This window comes from Bombus terrestris, chromosome 9, assembly GCF_910591885.1.
Source record: "Bombus terrestris chromosome 9, iyBomTerr1.2, whole genome shotgun sequence".
NCBI classification, from domain to species: Eukaryota; Metazoa; Arthropoda; class Insecta; order Hymenoptera; family Apidae; genus Bombus; species Bombus terrestris.
The window spans coordinates 8,010,150-8,031,124 of NC_063277.1; the positions used below are offsets into that span (position 1 = coordinate 8,010,150).

The window sequence follows — 20,975 nt, forward strand, 5'->3', positions numbered from 1 at the left end:
ACTACAAGTAACTTTTACAAATTACAAATCGTCGAATCTTTGTGTTTAACATTCTTAGATTATATTCAACGATAATTACAAACTACTATTAAAAAGTCATTGATTAAATGTTTCTTTGGATCATTGATCAATTACCGATTTTGTTACTAATTAATTACTAATCTAACTTCATCCGAAGCACGCACAACTTTTCCATACGAAACACCATATGTAACCAACACCAGTAGCCACCTTTCGAAACGCTGTGAGAGGAGAAGAGGCCTAAGGATCTGGATGGACACTGGGGCCAGGTCACATGTAATCGTGGTCTGGTCGCGTGCGGATAAATCAAAAGTATGAAACGCTGCCGGCAGAATTTCGGCATATTTATGGCGGTGGCAATTCAATGATACACATTCCCGGTCGCGCGTAATAGTCAATATTTCCATCAGAAGCATACCTACAACTCACGCCCACGCCGACGAATTGGTGCAGCCAACGGTGCTTTATGAGAGTTCAGGACGCATTTGACAGCGCGATGCGCCCGGCCAGTTGTTGCTATTTATTCGCGCATTACATTACTCTGTTACCGAGTCGAGTGTCACCAGCTAATTTGCATTATAAGTGCCGCTGATGTTATCATCGCTTCGCTTATACGTTATGGCGTCGCTGACGGATCATCAGCGCGCCGCTGTCTCACGTGTTCGCGTGTTATCCCGTTTCTATGTCTGTGTGTGCGAAAAGTGTATTACCATGTGCAGCAGCCGGTTGCCCGAAACGAACCAGTAATCGCGGTTCGTTTATTCCCGGCTGATAATTACGCCAACAGCATCTTTCTATTCATTAATTCGTATTCTTTTTGTGAATTTGAGGAAATTGAGAAATGGTCAAACACGATGAATTTAAAGGTGCAGGGAAGGAGATGCATTATTTTTAAGTTTTTGATTGATATATTCTACTTTTCTCAGATGATTTCATATATTCCGCCGCTATCAGTAAATGTATATCAAGATGGTAGTAGTAAGGTACTGTAGAAAAACTTTAAATTTTTTACTTATAAGATTGAGGCATAGGTGTGATGTATCTAGATTATGGATTAAAAGCAATGACTTGTTGAAATTTCTTTCACATTGTAAAGCTGTATATTTCTGAACATTTTAAATACGAGCACGAAAAGAAGGAGACGATATTAATTATATACGCGAATATAATTTTGTTTTAGTCTATTGATATTCGTCATATTTTACCCCCCACTTTATCAAACGTACGATTAAAACCTGTAACTTTCCCGATAGTTGCAACTTTGACAGAAAAAAAAAAACGAGAAGAGATACGACGATTATAGTACTTTAATTTCAACAAAATTTTGTCAGATATTAATTTACAAGCGAAAAATTACCAGTTGTAGATTGTACAATTCTCGCGTGCATTTTCGAAAATAAAACAAAAATCACAAGTTGAATCATTAATATTATCACACCGTTTTGCAAGTACTTCAAAATAAATAGAGAAGCTGGTAGATTTCCAAAGCTTATCGTGGTTTTCGACAGTTTTATCGATGTATTCAGGCAAAACGAGATGCACGAGCTAAAAATACTCGAAGCATGCTATTGGGCGACAGACAAATTGTCGGACGACACCGGTAATAATTACCACTAAATAATTTTCGCGTAGAGAAGAGCCATCCAGCGGACCAGCGGCAGATGTAAATTCCCTCCCCACGTGGTCGTCGCCCGGCCCTATGAATTCCGCACGAGTGTCCGACCTTTCCCCGAGTATATGTATGTTGAGCAGCTGAAGTGGAGATTGAAGTGAAATATGAAAATCCGGGCAGCGCAACGCCGGTCGTAGCTGACGCCGGCGTTTTCGTATTGAGCACGTCGCGTTTAACGAGCCGTATAAGACAGAAAAATATAGGTAATGAACGTGAATACAGGGCCGGGACTTTTCTTTTAAGCCGCGTTCCACGGTATTCACTAAAATCGTTCCTCGTTCCCCCTTGGTAGTTCCCCCTTGGTAGAAAAACGTGGCTCACGGTTGGAAAACGGACCCGAATCGTGATCCGGTTGCTGCTGCACCAGCTCCTCGTATTCCTTTCCTTTTCAATATTATCCGGACAAAAATTCTCGCTCGCCTATATTTTTAATTAAAATCATTCCACACGGCTTACACGAGTATGTGAAACTTATTAATGAACTCCGCCGCGTATGTTCGTCCGCTTGTACCGAATCAGTTCGTCGAATTTTAGCAAGATCCCCCGCGGTATTCGTGTTTCATTCCTGCTTTTCAGAATGCCCGTATTTCCGTGGCAGTGAACCCACGGGAGCATCGGAAAATGTGTCCGCTAGGTACCATCCAGTTTTATCGGTGTAAATGAACATTCCCGTCGATGGTTGTTAACATTCCCTTCCAAAGAAACCCTGTATCTCTTAGTAAAAACTCTAACTTACCAACGTCCGTTTAATATTGAAGGATTATTTGCAAGTCGTCTTAAGAGACTATATAGAAAATTGTCAGCGGCTACATGTTAGAAACGGACGCACGTGTTCGAGAAAATTAGTGACGGCTTGAAAATGTAATCAGCTGGTAGTTTCCCTCCCCACTCAAAATGACACCCCCATCCCTCGTTTGCACGGGAACGCGGCACAATTATTATGTACACCGGCCGCGCGTACAATGTGGGTCCATTTCAGAGTGGCAATTCGCACGATACATTATCCAGTCAGCGCGATTGTCGACCATACGATTCGCAGTTTCGTTTCAGTCCGCGTAATAACGCTGGCATTTCGACCCTCGTTCCGCCGCTTCTGTAAGAGGGGGTGGTGTCACCGACAATATTTTCCTTCGACGAGAGAGAACCGTACCGATATTTCGCCGCGCCCGACCCCTTTTTTCCCGTTCGTCGCCGCGCGCCGCTCACGAAATAACTCATTTCGAGAACGCGCGCCAGCGTGAAGCTGTCGATAGCAGCCACGTCCGGGAGCCGCGCCACGACAACGTGTAAACAACCGCCGCGTCAACTTTATATTATATGTCGCCCAGCGAGAGGAATCCGGATCGCCGCGCAAATCTGCCGGCTCGATTTTGACCGATCCACCAAAACGACTTTCCGTCCCGCTTTTTTTCCGCGGTTTCCTCTGCCCCATCTCGCCTCGCCACCCTCGCCCCCGATTTGCGTAGATTCTTTTTCGGCATGCGGCCACGCGTGCACGTGAAACTGCCGATGATAGGATAGGGGAACCTCTCGACTCCCGGCCCATACACCTGGCAAGTGACATGAAACAAATCTACCGATACCACCCGGCTGTAGCTCACTTCATCGTCAGAGTTTATCGGGGGGTTGGTGCCGAACAGAAACCAAACGTTATAATGCCACCGTAAATCCTTGATTTTCACTCTGAAAATTTATGTACGCCGACTGGAGTGGTGACCGATACTTGTAAACTTGACTGTTTGCTGAAAGTTCAGTTTTTTATATAGTACAATTTGTTGAAATGATTTGTAAGAGTTTACGTTCGTGTTCAGGTTATTTACTCGGTTACCAATTAACATTTCTAATATTATAGCATTCTATATAAATATGTATTTAATGGAGGAAAAAGATTTGAATCCATACAAAGGATCAAAGATCACTATAGGATGAAGAACGGAAAAAGAGATTCTTTTATAAAAATTGCTCGTTAAAAATAACATCATAAAACTACCGTTCTATAAAACATCTGAAAGACTTAAAAGCATCGACATAAACCAACATAAATCACGGAAATGTCTATGAACGTAGGATTTCTATTTCTCACGCTTGTTATTAGCGTTCCAGGTTGCTCGGTAGATAATGTCCTTCTTTGCAGCGATATAACAAAAATAATTGAAGCGAGGGTATCATTCAGGAAGAAGTTAAAAAGCAAAACGATGGAGCGTTCAAACGTGCCGCGCGAGGGACACGAGGCGGGTCCGCATTATCGATGTAGATCGGTTCGAGCGTGGCGCAAAACCCAGCGAATCTGCGTGACTAATTATCGCGTTCTCCTTCCATCTATCTTTACCAATCGCGTCGATCCGTGGCTGCCTGCGGCCGAGTCCCGACACATCCGTCTTACTTTCGCGAGCCACATCGCATCAATTTAAGTTTTTCTCCTGGCCACTGGAAAAAACGGTGCATGATCTTACGATTGTACGCGCTTACAAAAGCGCCGACGCGCCGTTGAAAACGTCTGGATTCATTTGCCCCGTACTTTTCTTCGTCTCCTTTTCTGTGACTCCTTCTCCTTCTTGTCTTCGTCTCCCTCTTTTTCTTCTTCTTCTTCCTCTTCCTCAGCCACCACCCTTTCCCTTTCACTCGCAGCAACGATCTTTTTCTTGCTTGTCGATTTGACTCTTCGCGTTCTTTCTTTCACCGCAACGCGACGTTTGATGCTTCGCGTTCGCGCTGGTCATTCGATGCAAAAAGCGCATTATGAACCATAAATGCTAAGACCAGATGCTGAATCGCTGAGCCTTGATCTTTGAAAACGGCGCGTGTGTGCGCGTCGATCGCTCTGTTCTTCTTTGCCCAGTTGTACCAGCGTAGTTATCTTATCGTGATCTGTTTCTCACAGTTTTAAGTATTATCAATGTATAGTATCATTGATTATCGATTTACTGAAAATTTTAACCAATTTTGTCAGATTACACGTGAATTGCCGTTAGTAGGATTCAGTGATCTTTCCCTGCGGTTTTACCGAAACGGTAATGCTTTTTCACTCGCAAATCGGTGATTAGTGGAGGTCACGGTATAGCGGCCAAGACAGAAGAATAGGATCAAAAACGAGACACATTCATAGAAGCAAATTAGAGGGTGTTTCGAATTGAAGCGATGAGGGCTGTTCGATGCGGAAGAGGGGGTGGCAGAACGTGGAACGGGGGGACGAACAAATGAAACGAAATGTCGCTACTCTCGACGAGCAAACGAACGCAGAATAGGAAACGAGAGAGGGAGGAAGAGAGAAAGAGAGAGAAAGAGAGAGAGAGGGATTGTTTATCGTTACACCCTTCCGTCCGTCCCGTACCACTCCTATTCCCAGTTAGACTGCTTATTTGCCTAATTGCGTGGCACACCCGATAAATTTGGACAAATCGTCACGTTGTAACGTTAATTTTCCTTTTTCTTTTTTATCCTGCGTTATTCTTTATTCTATTGACTCGACTCTTTGCTCAGATACGATCAATTAGACTTTGGATTTGCAAGTCGATGAATTTCATGTAACATAGTCTTGTGTGCATTGAGAAAAATTTTGACAAACTGACGCAAACGATGATTACAAAATTTATCACATTCTTTATTATTATTTTCAAATATATCCATAGTGTATATTTGACTTTTAATATTTCAAAAAATATTATCTATTATATAGATATAAGAATAATTGCTGTTTATTGTTACTTATGATATCAAAGATGGCGTAGAACTACACTTATGCACTTATGTAAAGTGAAGATTTTATATGATCAACTACACGTGTGTAATAACAATTTTCCATAATTTCACGTCACAAAGCTGCACTAAACCAAGAGGTTCATCGGTATGATAAGAACTCTGTTGCAAGTGCGGTTTCTTCTGAAAGAAACCTAAGTGCTGATATTTCTTATATTTTCTATCAATTGCAGGAAGTTCAATGTAATGCGTGTGATTTACGTAACGGTTCAGCTACAGTTATAGAGTACTCGCATCGCGTTCCTCTATATGTACATACATGATTCGCGAGAAGTCACGAGAAATCAGATTGTCACGTAGCTATACAACCGCTGTCAAAAGTTTTCGATTAGAGTGTAAGTTTCACCAACAATCGCTAATGAGTAGGTTCCGAATATTTACGCGAATTCACATGTAAACTAAGTGAACATTTATCAAATCATAATAAAGTTATACACAAACGACAAATCAAATAAATATTTGTTATTAAATCCTAGAAACTATTCTCAACGCGCACAAGCCTATAACCTAGGATTTCCCACCAACGTTATTAATTAATAAATTATTACACAAGATAACCCAAGTAATATTTAAAATTAAAACGAAATTACAATTTTACAATTGGAGTATCGGAAACTTTTGCTAGCAACTGTACATGACGTTAGTAGCGAGCGTGTTAATTGGAATCGAACAAAAACATCAACGCCTGCAAATGACACGTTTAATCATACTACAATGTTCCTGAGATGATAAAACGAACCGAATTAACAATCAATTCGACAGAAAACTCTGCCGTACATCAGAGTCGATTGATGTAATGCATGCACACAGGTATGGGGTTGTAGCTCGATCGAAAAAAGATTCATCCGCAAAAAAGACGATTCGCGGATGCTCTCGTGGCTGAACCCATGAGCCGCGCGGCTCGTTAGGGGGTCAGGATCAATGGGTTCGTCGCGGTGCTCGTAATTTTATGGGATTTCATAACAACGAGCGCATCGTTTGGTATCGAACAGGGGGGATCGGTGAAGTGGAGAGAACGATGGGAGAAGTCGTCTTGTTAAAAGTAGCCCGCCTCATTGCCTCCAATATCTGGTAGGTACTGCTCTTCTGTCAGGGTAGCTCGAGAATCGAGCATCTCAATAGCCACTCGAACCTCCTACCATCCCGTCTTGTTACACACGCGCGTGTACGAATTGAGAGCGCGATTTCTGCTTAGACTTGTAACCTTTTATACCGGTTGCCCCTATACATACGCAGAGATCGCGACCGATGCTTTTGATTTTATACAGAAAGGATATTATATTTGATGAAAAGCGGCATATACTTTGATGCAATACTATCTTGCAACTATCAGTGTTGTATCATAAAACTTGTCTCTGATATATAATAATTTTCTTTTCGATGGTCAGGTTGTTTCTTTTTCACCTGTTTTAGAACGCGAAGAAGAAAAGAGTGAAAGAAGTTATCACTTGGAAAAAAGTTAATTCTCTCGTTTTTTAAAAAATCTTTTGTAATTTTTGCCGACATAATGAATAATTACTTATTTATTATTTATTATTTTCATCGCTAATGTATGATTTTAATGGCGAATTGTAAAGTCAAATAATTTTATTTGGATAGGAAATTGAATTTATTCTCATTGCACAGAATTTCTCGATTCTTTAAAAGGCAAAACCTTTTTCTTTTCGCCAGAGTACATCACATTTATATGCTGCACATTCGCGTGCATCCGTCGTAAGTTTCATTAATAATATGTCATACGTCGGCCGTGAAACAACTGACGAGTGTCACATTCGGAAATCACGAAACGCTTGGAGGTAGGAAAAGCGAACCCCGTGGAAATTGATGTAGACGTATACGGACTGGTCCTTCGATAAACGAACATTTCTCTCCAAGGAACAACTTCCCGAAAGAAACAGCAGGATCGAAGGGAGGCAAGGTTGTAGGAAAGGCCATCTTGGTGGACCAGTTTCAGGATTACGGTGTATCGAGTTAACGAGGCTACGGGTTTCTAATGGCCTGGGGCTACTTATTTCGCATATCAGGCGCTAGCCAGACCACGTAACGTTTCTATAGCGAGGGGGCGCAAGGCCAGCCAACACCTCAAGGCAAAAGCGGCCGCGTATAAAAACGTGAAATATCATGGGGCATTTTCTTATCGCTAGCCCGGCCATATGTAAAAACGAATAAAATTGTGGTAAGTTGCGTCGAGGGAACACGCTGCGGTCGCTTCAGGCCAGCAGACCGAATCTGATGCGTTTTGTTTTTGGTGAATAAATTTAGACATAAATCGTAGCCACGCGAAGGAACATATTTCTGAACCAACCTCTTACCGGTCGAATTCTCTTCCTTCGTACGACGAAATGTTGAAGGCGAGGGAGTATCAGAAATTCTATATTTCATAGCCCTAAAATTTGAAATGTTGCTAAAAAAAGATGCCATTTTTGACGTATTGCAATTATACAAATTCTTTGAGATTTTGTTTCAATAAAATATTGTTGATTATAACAAAATAATTTTGGAATATTGATCACTGGTTCATGAGTCAATGATACTTGATATAATTTAATTTGCTGTTCGATACTACCCTTATTTTCGCTTGGAAAGCATCTCTATAAAACTTAGGAATACAGGCAAACACGTAAACGTACCTAAGTTCCTGCTATTATAATTTTAACTTTCGTCGAACTATTAACAGGCCACCTAATTAATAAAACTTCGATTTTCTCAAGTGACTCTATCGAAATACTTAAAAAATTCTTTTCAAGACTCATATCTTTCCTAAAATCAGCTAAGTCCAAACTAAAACAATCTGCGAAGAAAACGCGATTTCACACTTCCAGCTTATCATCCGCAGCAAACACTCGTAGCGTTTCTAGCCGACTAACCCCATGTTCATCACACTCCATACGTTTCATCTTTACCGAGGGCAAGTTCACCGATTCGAGCAACTTGCTCTGGCTGAAAACGCCAGCATCGACGGGTTTTTCGCGCGCAAGTTGCCAGCGTTCTCATCGGTGCAAATGATACGGCGAATCGAGCGGATTAAATACAGCGGAACTCATCAACAAGGACTACGGCACACGGCGGATAAATCGTGATTGCGTAATATCGCGCGAGCAGCATGCGCGAGTAGAATTGCGTAAAAGCAAATATGCAATAGACTACCTGAACGTCCTGTATTGTACGATTGTCTCCGTTCTCCTCTCGCCGGCGCTTCGCAGGAAATGCCTGCCTTGCATTTCCCGGCATTGTAACCACCCCGTTGGCTTCGGAGTATTGCCAGCCTCAACGTTTGAATTGCATTACCTATTATTGCTTATTGTTCGCCGCTAGCTTCGTGCGCCGAGCTTCTCGTCTCTCTTACACCGACTCTCCTCTTTTTGATCAACCCCTCCTCTTCTTTCCATCCTTCGCCAGTTTCTTCCACCCCTACACCCTGCGAATTTCATGGAACAGGGTTGTTTAGGACACCGTAAGAGACGGGATGGAGTGTACGAAGTGGAATTTTCCGAAACAGAATGTGATTGGTCAGTGTGTCGACAGAAATATATAAAATAGTGCGGTTATTGAGTACAGGCTTTTAATTCTTATAGTTACACGTGTGAATTTTTATTTATTGTGTAAGAAACTGGATATATTCTATGGGTTTTATATGCTTATTTTAATACATATATATATATCGATTTATAATACTGCCAGAAGAATTTTTAGTTTCGTTTAATATCTAACAATTTCTTGAGGAAAATATGTACAGATTTTGTATTGGTCGATTAATTTCGTCATTAAAATATCAAGAAGGGTAAAGATAAATTATGGTTAGAGTTTAGGCGACAGTCCACATAGAATTTACTATTTTGTTAAATTTCTGTTTTTATATGCATTCAAATTTCAAAAACAAATATATCTTTTGTTTATAATGAAAAGTTTCACTCTTGGCACACTCACATCGTCCGCCGTCTGAACTTCTCAATTCATCCTTGCTCGCGTAACGAGACAAAATCCATGAGAAGAGGACTTCAAATGAAACGCCATTGATCTAATTCACGAGGTAAATGACACGAGAAATATAATCTGTGCTGATGGTGTGCTTCGAACTCTAGAAATACCTTACCCTTTCTCGCTCACGGGAGTCGTTCGAACTCCTTGCACGTCAGTTTCTCTTTCTCGTAGTTTCACCCCTTTCGTCCGTGTCAGTCCCTGGGAAAGGCCAGGGCATTGTCGCGTTGAAATTGTGCGTAACTACGACAATAGTTCGGTAGAATTGGCGAAATTAATGAAAATTCGCGCGGGATTTTGCGAAGAAGGGGTGAAGAAAGGGATGAAATCTTTGGCCGGAATCAGATATTTCAAACGAAGAAGGAAGAGAAGAGGAAGGATCGGCTAATCGTGACAAATACTGATCCCGGATTGCCGAATTATAAACTAATGTCTTGAGGAAACTTTGCCTCCAATGGCTTTCTCCCCCTCTTCTCAATTACGAGACCCGATTGCCTTCTCCACGATCGAACGTGCTTCGCTGTCTCTGCTACGTGTAGTTTGACTGTTCTCATTTATTGAAAACCTTTTTGAGAAAATGCATGTGATTTTTAGGCGATACATTATCGAAATTAGTACTTAATAATAAAAAGTGAATATTAATAATTGTAAGTTCATCGATTCTCAATATTCACATATATAGAACTGAAAATATCATAAAAATGAATTGTAAATTTATTCTATACCTAACAACAATCTAATTCATCGCATTGCGTTTCGCAATAATGATAAAGAAAACTATTTCCAGTGAAAATGAAGAAGGGAGGAAGCATGAATAATTTGATAGGAGAATTTTACGTATAATTACTATAATACTGCTAAAACTTACTCTCGAATATTTTAAATATTTTAAAAGTCAAATTTTTTAAAATAGAAATACAAAATTCAAAATATTTTAAAATATTTAAATATTCATTTAAAAATATTTTAAACGTGAACTGAGCAACTACAGGCATACGTTTTATGTAAGATACAGAAGAAAATCGAAGAATCGTGTATGCGGCAAAATTACACCGAACGAAAAGAAATATTCTACTTTCTTTATAATGGAAAACGGACGCGAAAGTGGCAGCGTGTCCGGGTAGCTGATGGTATAGTTAAGGATAGGCGGACAGTAGCAATGTAGACCGGGTGGCAGGGAAAGGAAATTGGATGATATTTCCCGTGACGATCAAACCTTATTGCCAATTGAAAGAGGACAGTTCGCAGTACATTTACCGGGAAAATCAGCGGTTGCAAGGTGAACCAGAAAATGGTCGTAGCAATCCACTGTCGCGAAAATTTGGAACTCTTATTTAGACCTTTGGATCGCAGGAAATGATAAATGAAATATATGAAACATATAAACACAACAAAATCTGATACTTCATTAATATCACTTTATTAATGGCCAGTCTGTACAATAATTTCATTATTGTTTGAAAATGTATTTTAATAAAAGTTTTGTTATGAATTTTAAATAATTATTCTGGAACCTAACGATGATTGAAATTATATTTTTTATATTTAAGAAATATTTTGGAGTTTCGAAAAGGAATTATACAGAACAATACACGATCGTATACTACATTATAATGAAATCATTTTAATGAAATAATACGAATTCCCTTTATACTATAGAAAACAATTTCCAACTAATAAACGAAAATAGTACCTATGTAAATTAATTTAGAGTATCCCGAAGTGTATTACATATTTCTCTCAAATCTTTCCTTTCGCTGACATAAAACTGATAGCCCTCGTATTATTATACTGTTTCGGATCGATCGGGCGGCCATAAAAATCAAACCGCTAATTTCCCCTCAGCGACGTAACGTTGATGTAATGTATTCTCGCGTCTCGTTTCATTTATCTGATCTCTCCCATTACGAGGTATTCCGAGTAATACCATCAGAGACTGAGCGATCGCGTGGAAAGGACTTACAGTTCCATTCCGATGTCCCTCGTCATAATTTCATATATCAGAATCCGTAGAAGGTTACCGGGGGTGGGAGCGACGTTTTCGCGAAAAGATCACATATAGGGACGCAGCCGGGGTATAATGAGAGCCAGAAAGCGTCAGCGGCATCTAATGTCGGAAATTATAGCATATTGCCAATAAAATCCCGACCAGGGTCCGCCCTTGTACGAGCCAACTAAACAGGTTTCTCCTGCTCTTCGGGGGCGGCGGGCTTATTGTAACGAACGTTGGAACCACGTTTTGCCATTACACAAGATCTCGTCCCGAGGGAACGACCGATATACCGATAATACCGCTAGTCGATAACTCGCTTACAGTTTGACGCTCCTTTCTTTCTATCTCTAATTCAAGTCGCGAACCAAGAAAAACGGTCCACTTTCGAGACACGTGTTTTTTTCTTCTTTTTTTTTTTGGTGCCTTTATTTATACGATAACTGTATCACTGGATACATAAAGTAATATCACATCGAAACTTATTAAATGAAACTAAAGAATAAATAACCAAATGAATTGTATGTAATAAGAATAACAGTTGTGATATCTTTTCTTTTCGGTTTCTTTATTTAAGCGATAACTACGATACGTGATGCGCACAGCAATATTATATCGAAACACGCTAAATAGGAGCAAACTAGAAAACAAAGTATCCGAACGAACTGTATGTAGTAACAAGAACAGTAGTAAAAATGGTACAAGATTGTAGGGAATAGCAGATATGTCACGAGTATTTACAGGCACTTCAATTGCCTGGAAAATGATCTTCTAATTATGTATTATGCTTTACAACGTCAGTCTTGAAAGCATCGTTATGAACACTGGTGTATTCACCGCAGGGTTGACTCAGGAGACAGGTATTCGCGATGCTTCTTCGAACTTTCATCCAACCTGACATTCTTCCCTGCCTTCCAGCATTTTTAAAACCAATACCGCAACCGCAGTGCACTTCAGAACAGTCGGAGGCATCGCTCTGGATCTGACGTGCGTCTACGTTCGAGTCGTTCAACCCCAAACTGCTCTCTGTCTGAAGCGTTTAAAACTGTAGAGTATAAGATAGGAAGTTACGGTTAATGTACTTTTAATATCATTATGTCAGAACGGTTAATGCACTTATTAAAATATTAACTAATTAGATATATTTGAGATTAAAATCGAAAGAGAACAACAGGAAGCGAAGAACGTTACAAGATTTTATCTTAGAAAATAAATTTGAAATGCTTTAGATTAACAACAGGTCGTTAGACCTTTTTACACAAAATTGAAATTCTATCTGTTGGTTACGATATATTGAATTTACAAATGCCGGTAATAGAGCAATTTTTGTCAAAACGTAAGGTGAGAAAATATTTGGAATATTTAGAAAAATAGAAGAGGACAAATTTAAAGAGATATCCGATTTTAAAAGGGGCGATTAAGCGTCAGAAAAATATGAACGGTTCTATAATCTCAATTAGTATCGAGAAAAAGCAGCGTAAAATTACAAAAATTGATATTTCCTATTTTCTCTTTATCCTTTGCTTATAAGTAGATTATGAACAACGTACTGGACAAGACTCTTCTGTTCCATACGCACTTTTAGTATCGAACTCTTCATTTCTGGCTGATAATTGCGAATTTGGGAAATAAATATCACGCGAATTATCAATCGAGCATTCATAAATTGACGGAGATAATTCTTCGTCATTAGCTATTCTATCAACAGATGACATTTTCAAATCTTGCTTACTACAAATAGTTAGCTTCTGCAATTGAAAAACCATCGATTTGCTTCGTCTTTTATTACACAACTTGCGATATCTCAAAGTGAAATTCGAAAAAATTAATTTCTGCAATTTAGTCAGCTGTTCCTTCTTCTTTTCAACCTCTATTCTTAAATACTGTACCATACATTCGTACTTCTTTATATTATCATTCCTATGCTTCTTAAGCAAATCCATCTCTGTCTCATTCTCACGCAATTGTAACTTTAACTTATAAAATTTCTCTTCTCTATCTTTATTCTGCTCGTAGATCTTCTGAATAATATTCGTCAAACTCGAACGAGGATCAACGATTTCGTTCTCCAATCTTTCTTCAAGATTCTTCCGTGTTTCTTCAAGATATGTCAATTTTTCTTTCATACAACGCACATTGTCGTTCGATCGGACGATCTCTCCGCTCAAATGTTTCATTCTTTCATCGTTAGATTCGTTCTGCTGCGCCATGTTGTTAAATTCCGTCTTCAACGAGACCAGCTCATCATCTCTGCTCCGAATTTCCGTCGACAGCCACTTCAATTTCATTTCCAGCATCGACTGCGTCTCTAAATGTTCCTGCAATCGCTCGCGATAATTGTTTCTCTCCTCCTGGCACTTTTCGAGAACAGTTTCGAGTCCGTTAACCTTCTCCTGCAGCTGCTGCACCCTGAACAGATCGCTCCGCGTTTCTGCCACTTTGTCGCTCGTCTCCAAACTCTTCGCCGACAGTTCCTTTCCAGATTTTTCGATTTGTGGATTCTTATTCGCGAACGATTTCAGCGTTTGCTCGTGAACGAGATGAAGCATAGACAACTGATCCTCGAGAGAGGCACACTTCTTCAAACAAGTCTCAAGTTGCTTCAGACTGCGATTATCGTCCTCTTCCTTAACCAGAAGCTCCTGAGTCAACTGGTTGATCCGCTCGTTGTACTTCTGCGAATCTATTTCCACTATTTTTATCAGTTTTTCATTCTCTTCTTTCAGTTCCTTCGCTTTTTCTTCGCAACACAGTAATTTGCTTCTGTACTCCGCGACCTCCAGTTTATTAAAATCTGCCATTCTTCTCAAAGTCTCTATTGCCAACTTCAGATCACTCACATCGCGTGATAATTCTCTGTCCAATGACATTTCTCGTTCTTGCTCGGTATAATGTTCCACATTCATATGATTAGTCTTCAATTGTCTGGTTTGTTCGCACCCATCATTGTAATGGTGGAACATGGAAGTCGTTCGCGTGGAATTTTCTTTCGTTTCTTCCATAGAGGAACTATCATTAATACTCTGCCTTCTGCAACTGAAATCGATACCAGAATCTTCGTTCACATTGTCACCGTCGCTGGATCTGAAAATGTGTCGATCCAAGTCTGAGTCTACAGTATTTAAGGAAACGTTCTTCAGTGAATTCTTAGTATCGTCATTAAAATATCCTTCCAATTTTATATCCACGTGAGCTTGTGTTATTAACTCGGTATTATCGCTGTTATCGCTACAGAAGAAATCTTCGTTGCTGAGTGAATGATATTTTCGGTTCAAGCTACGGACATCTTCCTTTCCAGCACATTTCGCATCATAATCGATCTCATATTCTCGAGTGTCGGTTAACTCTTTTCTCAGCAACCGCAATTGAAGTTGCAAATTGTGAATAAGATTCGTCTTTTCTCGTCTTTCACTTTCAAGGTCTTTCACTTTATTCAACGTCTCCTTCAACGTGATTTTCGTATTCCATAGCATTTTCTCTGTTTCCATCGACTTTGCCATAATTTCTGCACGATTATTGGATGCTGCCTTCAAATCACATTTCAAATACCAGATTTTGTCCGCCATTTCGTCAAACATACGTTTCAGTTCATTTATAAAGCGATCTGGGTCGCACGGGTCATTTTGCATCTTGAAAGATAATTCAGGAAAATTCACTTCAGCTAATTCATACACATATTTGAGTCTTCCATCGATTATCGAAAACTCTAACTCATATATATTTCTATCTTTATTCAGTAACTTGTTCTCGGTCCTCAGACTGCGCACCATTTCTCTTAAATCGACCACTTCCGACGTGATCATGGCATTTTCAGCTTCAAGTTCCACGTAGGTCGGTCGAATATCGTTAGAATTATTGTCGTCATCCCTCTTTCTCTTTTTATTACACGTTATACTATCGATACGTTCTTTAAAAAACGTTTCTACTTGGTTCACAGACCACTTCAACAAGTGTCGCCTCTCGTCCTCGATATTCTGCGTGCGTTTCTTCCAAGTTGACTCTAGCTGTTTGATAGCCGTGGAATAGTGATCCAGCAATTCCTGCCTTATCTCAAATTCTCGATTTAAGTTCTCGCGTTCCAAAGCTTCCAGACGTTTCATCAGTTCCGCGTGTTTCTCTTGCAACTCTGTGTAATCGAAAAACGAATTTTCCGTCTGTGCCTCTTTCGAAACTTTCATCGAGACGATCTGCTTCTTGTTACTAGTGGCTTTTATGGCACTCAGTTCTTCCACCAACTTCTTATTCTGTTGCTTAAGGGTTTCGTATTCTTCGAAATCCATAGTGATGACTTTTCTTGGACTATGCGCGGCAGGAGCACACGTGGACGATTTTGAACTCCTTGGCGTCATCGTCGTCACAGAGAACGTGCTTCGTTTTAATATCTCTGGTTCGCTACCTAATTTCTTTGCCATTGCTGAGAAGTTCAGAGCACTCAAAGTCTTCGGAAAAGAATCAATTCCAATATCAATATTAATAATGAAACTGACCTTCTCTCGACCAGTCAAAACCTTCTGAAGAATCCTGGTCAATTTCGACTCTCTAAAAGGGCCAGTTACATTGTCACCGCTCGGATGAGTGTCACGCAGAGATTTAAGACATCTTCCAAGCACCAGCAAGCTATTATTTATATTCCTCGATTCTATTGATCCGCAGCCTCTCCCTTCTCCTTTTTTAAACTTTCTGGAACCAGCCACGTCGCAAAATGTTAGCGTACTAACTCGAACTTCTTCCGGTACGTTCTCCTTCTCATACTTCAACAATTTTAATGTCAAAATGGTATGAGACTGCGAGTTCGTGATATTTGGTGCTGTCGAGATTACAGCCATCCTAGATCGAACGAAGATTAATAGCTGACAAGCTTCCAATGCTGTGGTGATGTGGATAAATTTTAAACCATTCACGTAAGTAGAACAATCCCTTCGAGTTGTCACTTTTAGTGGTCGTCTCTCCTGATCGTCGATGGCTAGAAGATCGTACACGTTATCATTGTAGATTTCTGCAACGGACATCCATACAGAGGACATGCACTCGTCACTCCAATGATCTTGTTCCTTCAATTCAGCAATTCGAGGGTTCGAATTATTCAAAGACAATCGAGCCTGCGTGTATTCTTCCTTCGCGATTACATTCGGATTTATTAAATTCGTTTTGTTGTGTATTTCAGAATTTCGTTCGTGCTCGTCTAAACAGACAATTCTATTGTCGTCGCTGATTTTATACCAAGGAGCCAAGGTGCAGTTAATCGAGGAAAATAAAAATTCGATGGCGCGAGGGATTATACCAGGTGAATCCGTTGATCCGTACAATGTATACGTTTTTCCAGAGTTAGAAGCTCCATAGGTTAGAATCGTTGAACTCTCACCGAGAAGAAAGTAAATCACTTGCCACCGTACGCTTTGACAAAATAAATCAGCTTGAGTGGACTCTGAATCGAAAATTCTTGTAAAGGAGTACTTCTTATCTACGTTCTCGCCTTTCTTTACGTGAAGCGTCTTTAAACCGACTACTCTATAGATTTCTTTGTTGGTTTTTGCGGAGTTCGGTTTTATTCTAAGGTACACGTTGTTCGTAGATAAACAACTTGCTGATGTATAGCGGGATATTGTGTCTTCGTTATTTTCTGAAGGCTTGATGGGATCCGAATCTGAAGCGAACATATTCTACAAAACTCAGGAAATCTTGAACAAAGAAACCGGGATATACGTTACAATTTAAGAGAATGCGAACATACACAGTACGTTTCACTATGTAGTAAACTCGTCTCAGTACAGGGCTTGCGATTCTGTTTCAGAAATTTCAGTTTACGATGATCTTTACACGTCCGGCGATCGTTAATTCAAGAAGCTTCATAACGCTTCAATCCATTTTTGAGAAATTTTCTCAGTTCTGCTAGGTTACACAATGTGTCACTGTTACCGAATTAATACGCGTGAATGTAGTTTTAAGATAATTTCACATTGTAAATTGTCTTTTTTCATTCGCGCGGAACATCTGCAATTTCTGGCGATACCGATGTATCGCGCTAACAAATCAAATAATTTATGAATTAAAACATTGTTCAGATCGAACAGAGAATGTTTTCAACCTCCTCCAGCAGGGCTAAGATTTCTCTAGTAGCTTTCACGACGCTCTTGCTCAAATCCAACCTTCAACTCACATCGGCCACATAAATCTTCATCTTCGAAGAAATATTTCTTATTCGCCAACTTATCAGCAATCATAAATTCCACATCGTCTCTACCAGATCGACCTGCCTAGCATTACAGAATAACAAACGTGCAGTGCATCTGTTGTTATTTCTGTATTTAGAGATAGGATCACAATAGCTAATTCTTTGGATAAATCTATCACACCGTTCTGAGCCGAAAACTAACCACTTTCTTACATGGACTAGGGATAAAAACAAAAGAATATCTTAAACCTATCGATTGAATCTATCGATTATATCTAGAACTATCTTCTAGTTACTATTTACTGTAACTATCGCATCTGCACATGGAAGGCGAGCGCGAACTCACCTTGTCATTTTCAACAGCATTAAACTCTTCCAACTTTATCTCCACTCCGCATCAACTGCAAATTTTCATCGAGACCGATTTGCCCCGGAATTATTCCAAAAATGTTCGTAATTGACGTACGAGCGCGTCATTTGGAAACCAGAGACATCGAAGTGGAAGCCAATCAGAGACGCGACCGCGTGCCTCGAAATATCTTCAAAGTCGGCAATAAGAAGCAATTTATACGCGTGTCGCTCGGCTCATTAACCGCAGCCAATCAAACAGTGAGCTAATAGGCCGAGTCGGCGGAGGATTCGAGATGGACCGCGCGCGATCCGCGAAATCCGGCGTAATCTCGGCATCGGAATCGTATCGCAAGCACAAGTCGGCCACTGTGCTCTATGAGACGTCTTCGAAGAGGCCTTATTGTGCGTCGCGGCGGTGTCTTTCAACCCACAATCGACTCCTTGTATCGACACGACCGTCTGACCGGCCTCTCTTCTGCACGCGTACCGAACCTCGCGTTTCTCTTTTCGTTTTCGCCGCTGAACCCTCTCGGTGTATATCGCCTCATCGCACACGCTGGCTCTTTCCCTCTTCCCTGTCTCGACTGACCATGGCATTCCGGACGCTCGCGGTTCCCCGCTAAAGCTCGCCGCCATTGGTGGTCTTTTCTTTTGGACCGTTCGAACTTTCGACGCGCCACGCCGCCCGAACTTTCGCTACAAGAAGACGCCGCTTTGCAGTTTTCTCGGCAAAGGGTCGAGGTGTTATTCCAGCAGGCGAGGAATCAGGCTTCTCAGAATTCGAATGCCGGCCGACGAGCAACAAGTTGAATTCCAAGGTGCGCAAGTTTTCGATGTCCGAGTTATTCGCTCAGTGGCTAAACTGTTTCTCTATAGAAAGAATAATTAATACATCGTATACTGAAGTTTTATCAGGTTCTAGTTTTTTTTTTTTTTTTTTATCAATTTTATGTATCTTGTATGCATATAATACGAAGACAGAAATGCACAGAATGTACATAATATGTAACAAGAGTATATAAAGTATAATAGTATCTACTGATACATTTAGTATACGGTTCATTTTTCAATTATATTTATAAAAATAGGAATTTACATAAATATCCGCAACTTAGATATAGCTTTACCTCGTCATAAACTTCTTCTCGTATCAACTTACTCATGTTACTAAATATCGTTGTATTTCACATGACTGTAACACGACACTGTATATTACATACGTATATGTTAAACAATTGTAATATAGTAACAAAAAAATAAAAAAGAAGAAAAGAGTGTGTTAATTATTTCGTCTCAAAGTATTTCGAAGCATCTTTAAACACTTCTATCCTAATAGATACATCGTGTTTTATCTTGTGGATTACGATACGATCTATGGTATAAGTCGTAAAAACATCAAAGAAGACGAGAAATGTATCGACAGGCGAAGAAACGATGATTCCTTACCTATGTTACGTTCATGCACAGTATAAGACGTTGTTTGTGTATGAAAAATAACAGCCGTTACATCACCCCCTTATATCAGGCGTTAATGTTTCTACGGTGAATTGATGTTCCACCTTTATGGGTTATTTATTTAATACTGACAAATTTCACCTAGCACTCTCTCGCCATCGGGACTCGTTCGCCGCCACCAGGCCACTTCTTTTATAGCGTCTTTAATGGCGCTGGTGAACGAAACGGCAGGCAGCGTCCGTGATTCCAAGTCCTCCCCTTCGAATATTACTCTTCGATGTTTCTTCGCTTACTGTTTGCGATACGTGAAATCTCGACAAACAAATTGACATAGGAATCGTACTTTCATTCTTACGCAATTGATAATACACAGAGACTTGTTAGGTATACGTAGTATATAGCACTGACCACATTAGATTGATTAAAACAGTTAGAGGATCGTCTTTGATGTCATTATCTTCTTTTTTCTTCTTCATATTTGATGATATGATCTTTATATCCACATTTTGTTCTGTTTCATTTCTACCATAAAATGTATATAGCATCTTGTCAACGTCATAAGCTTGGTGTATAATATTGAGTTACTCTAACATCTCTTAATTTTCTTCAAAATGTTCAAAGATCTAAAGAAATTCTAAACGTAAAACATATAATATTTTCCATTCCAACGTACTTAGTAGCCACGATTAATCCAAGACATTACGATCGCTCTGTTAAACAACGTAAACGAACATCCTTATGTGGAGTCTATTAAACCAATAAGAATACCTAACTCTCAATCTCATCGATCTCTTATCCATTGAAGAAGAAGTCTTAATTCTCGCAGCTCGATCTCAACCCAGCGTTAGGAATCTCAATCCGCGGGAAGACGTTGGTCGTTCTCAAGGAGCTTCGAGATATTAGATTTATCCATTTGTTTGCCGAAAGTCTCATAAATATAAGCTCCCTTTGACAGCGTCCCACGGGTCTTATCCGGCGCCATGATCTTGCGTGGGTGGCCGAAGAGAAGATGAAACCAAGGCACGAGGATAGACGAAAAGAGGGAAGGAAACGAAGGCATCGGAGCGGCATCGATCCGAATACGGTTTCCCCGCTGCCATCAGTATTCCCAATTAACAGGCTGCTTTCATCGGGGTCGAGCACGAGGGATCCACATCCGGGCTTACATTTATAAATATGATGATCGTAAAAGCAGGCATTACCATTCGATGAGACGAAGAAGTCCTTTTCGTAGATTCTCCAACAGGAGAATACGGGTAGGAGAGAACCTTATTGCGCAGCAAAAGCGGCGAAATTGATGGCGACGCTCCGCGCTGGGGTGGAAATTTTACGGATCGCACCAGGCGCAATCTAAAGGGAATAATTAATGCTCGCTCCGTAGCCGTGAGCTTATCGAACCGCCGTGATATTCGTCCGACTTGTGACTGATTCGCTCGTTACTTTAAAAATACGGCCTCCGAAGAATTTACTGCAAAATGCTTCCGCTGATACTTTAATGCCGAAGTATATACTTCTTGATCAATCGTGAAAAAAAAAGATTTCCGGATTCTGGTCTGTTTATCTATAATAATAAATTCCCT

At 40.2% G+C, this 20,975-nt stretch overlaps 1 protein-coding gene across 1 annotated transcript; it reads right to left on the reverse strand.

Annotated features, from left to right (window-relative positions):
• Positions 1 to 12,192: 12,192 nt before the first annotated feature.
• Positions 12,193 to 19,103, reverse strand: LOC105666062 (kinesin-like protein KIF20B). The gene is made up of 4 exons (XM_048408465.1): positions 19,068 to 19,103; positions 17,575 to 17,671; positions 12,968 to 17,061; positions 12,193 to 12,447 (listed from the first exon to the last, which is right to left on the reverse strand). Exons 1-4 carry the CDS (start codon positions 19,101 to 19,103, stop codon positions 12,193 to 12,195), a joined length of 4,482 nt encoding a protein of 1,493 aa, XP_048264422.1.
• Positions 19,104 to 20,975: the final 1,872 nt, after the last annotated feature.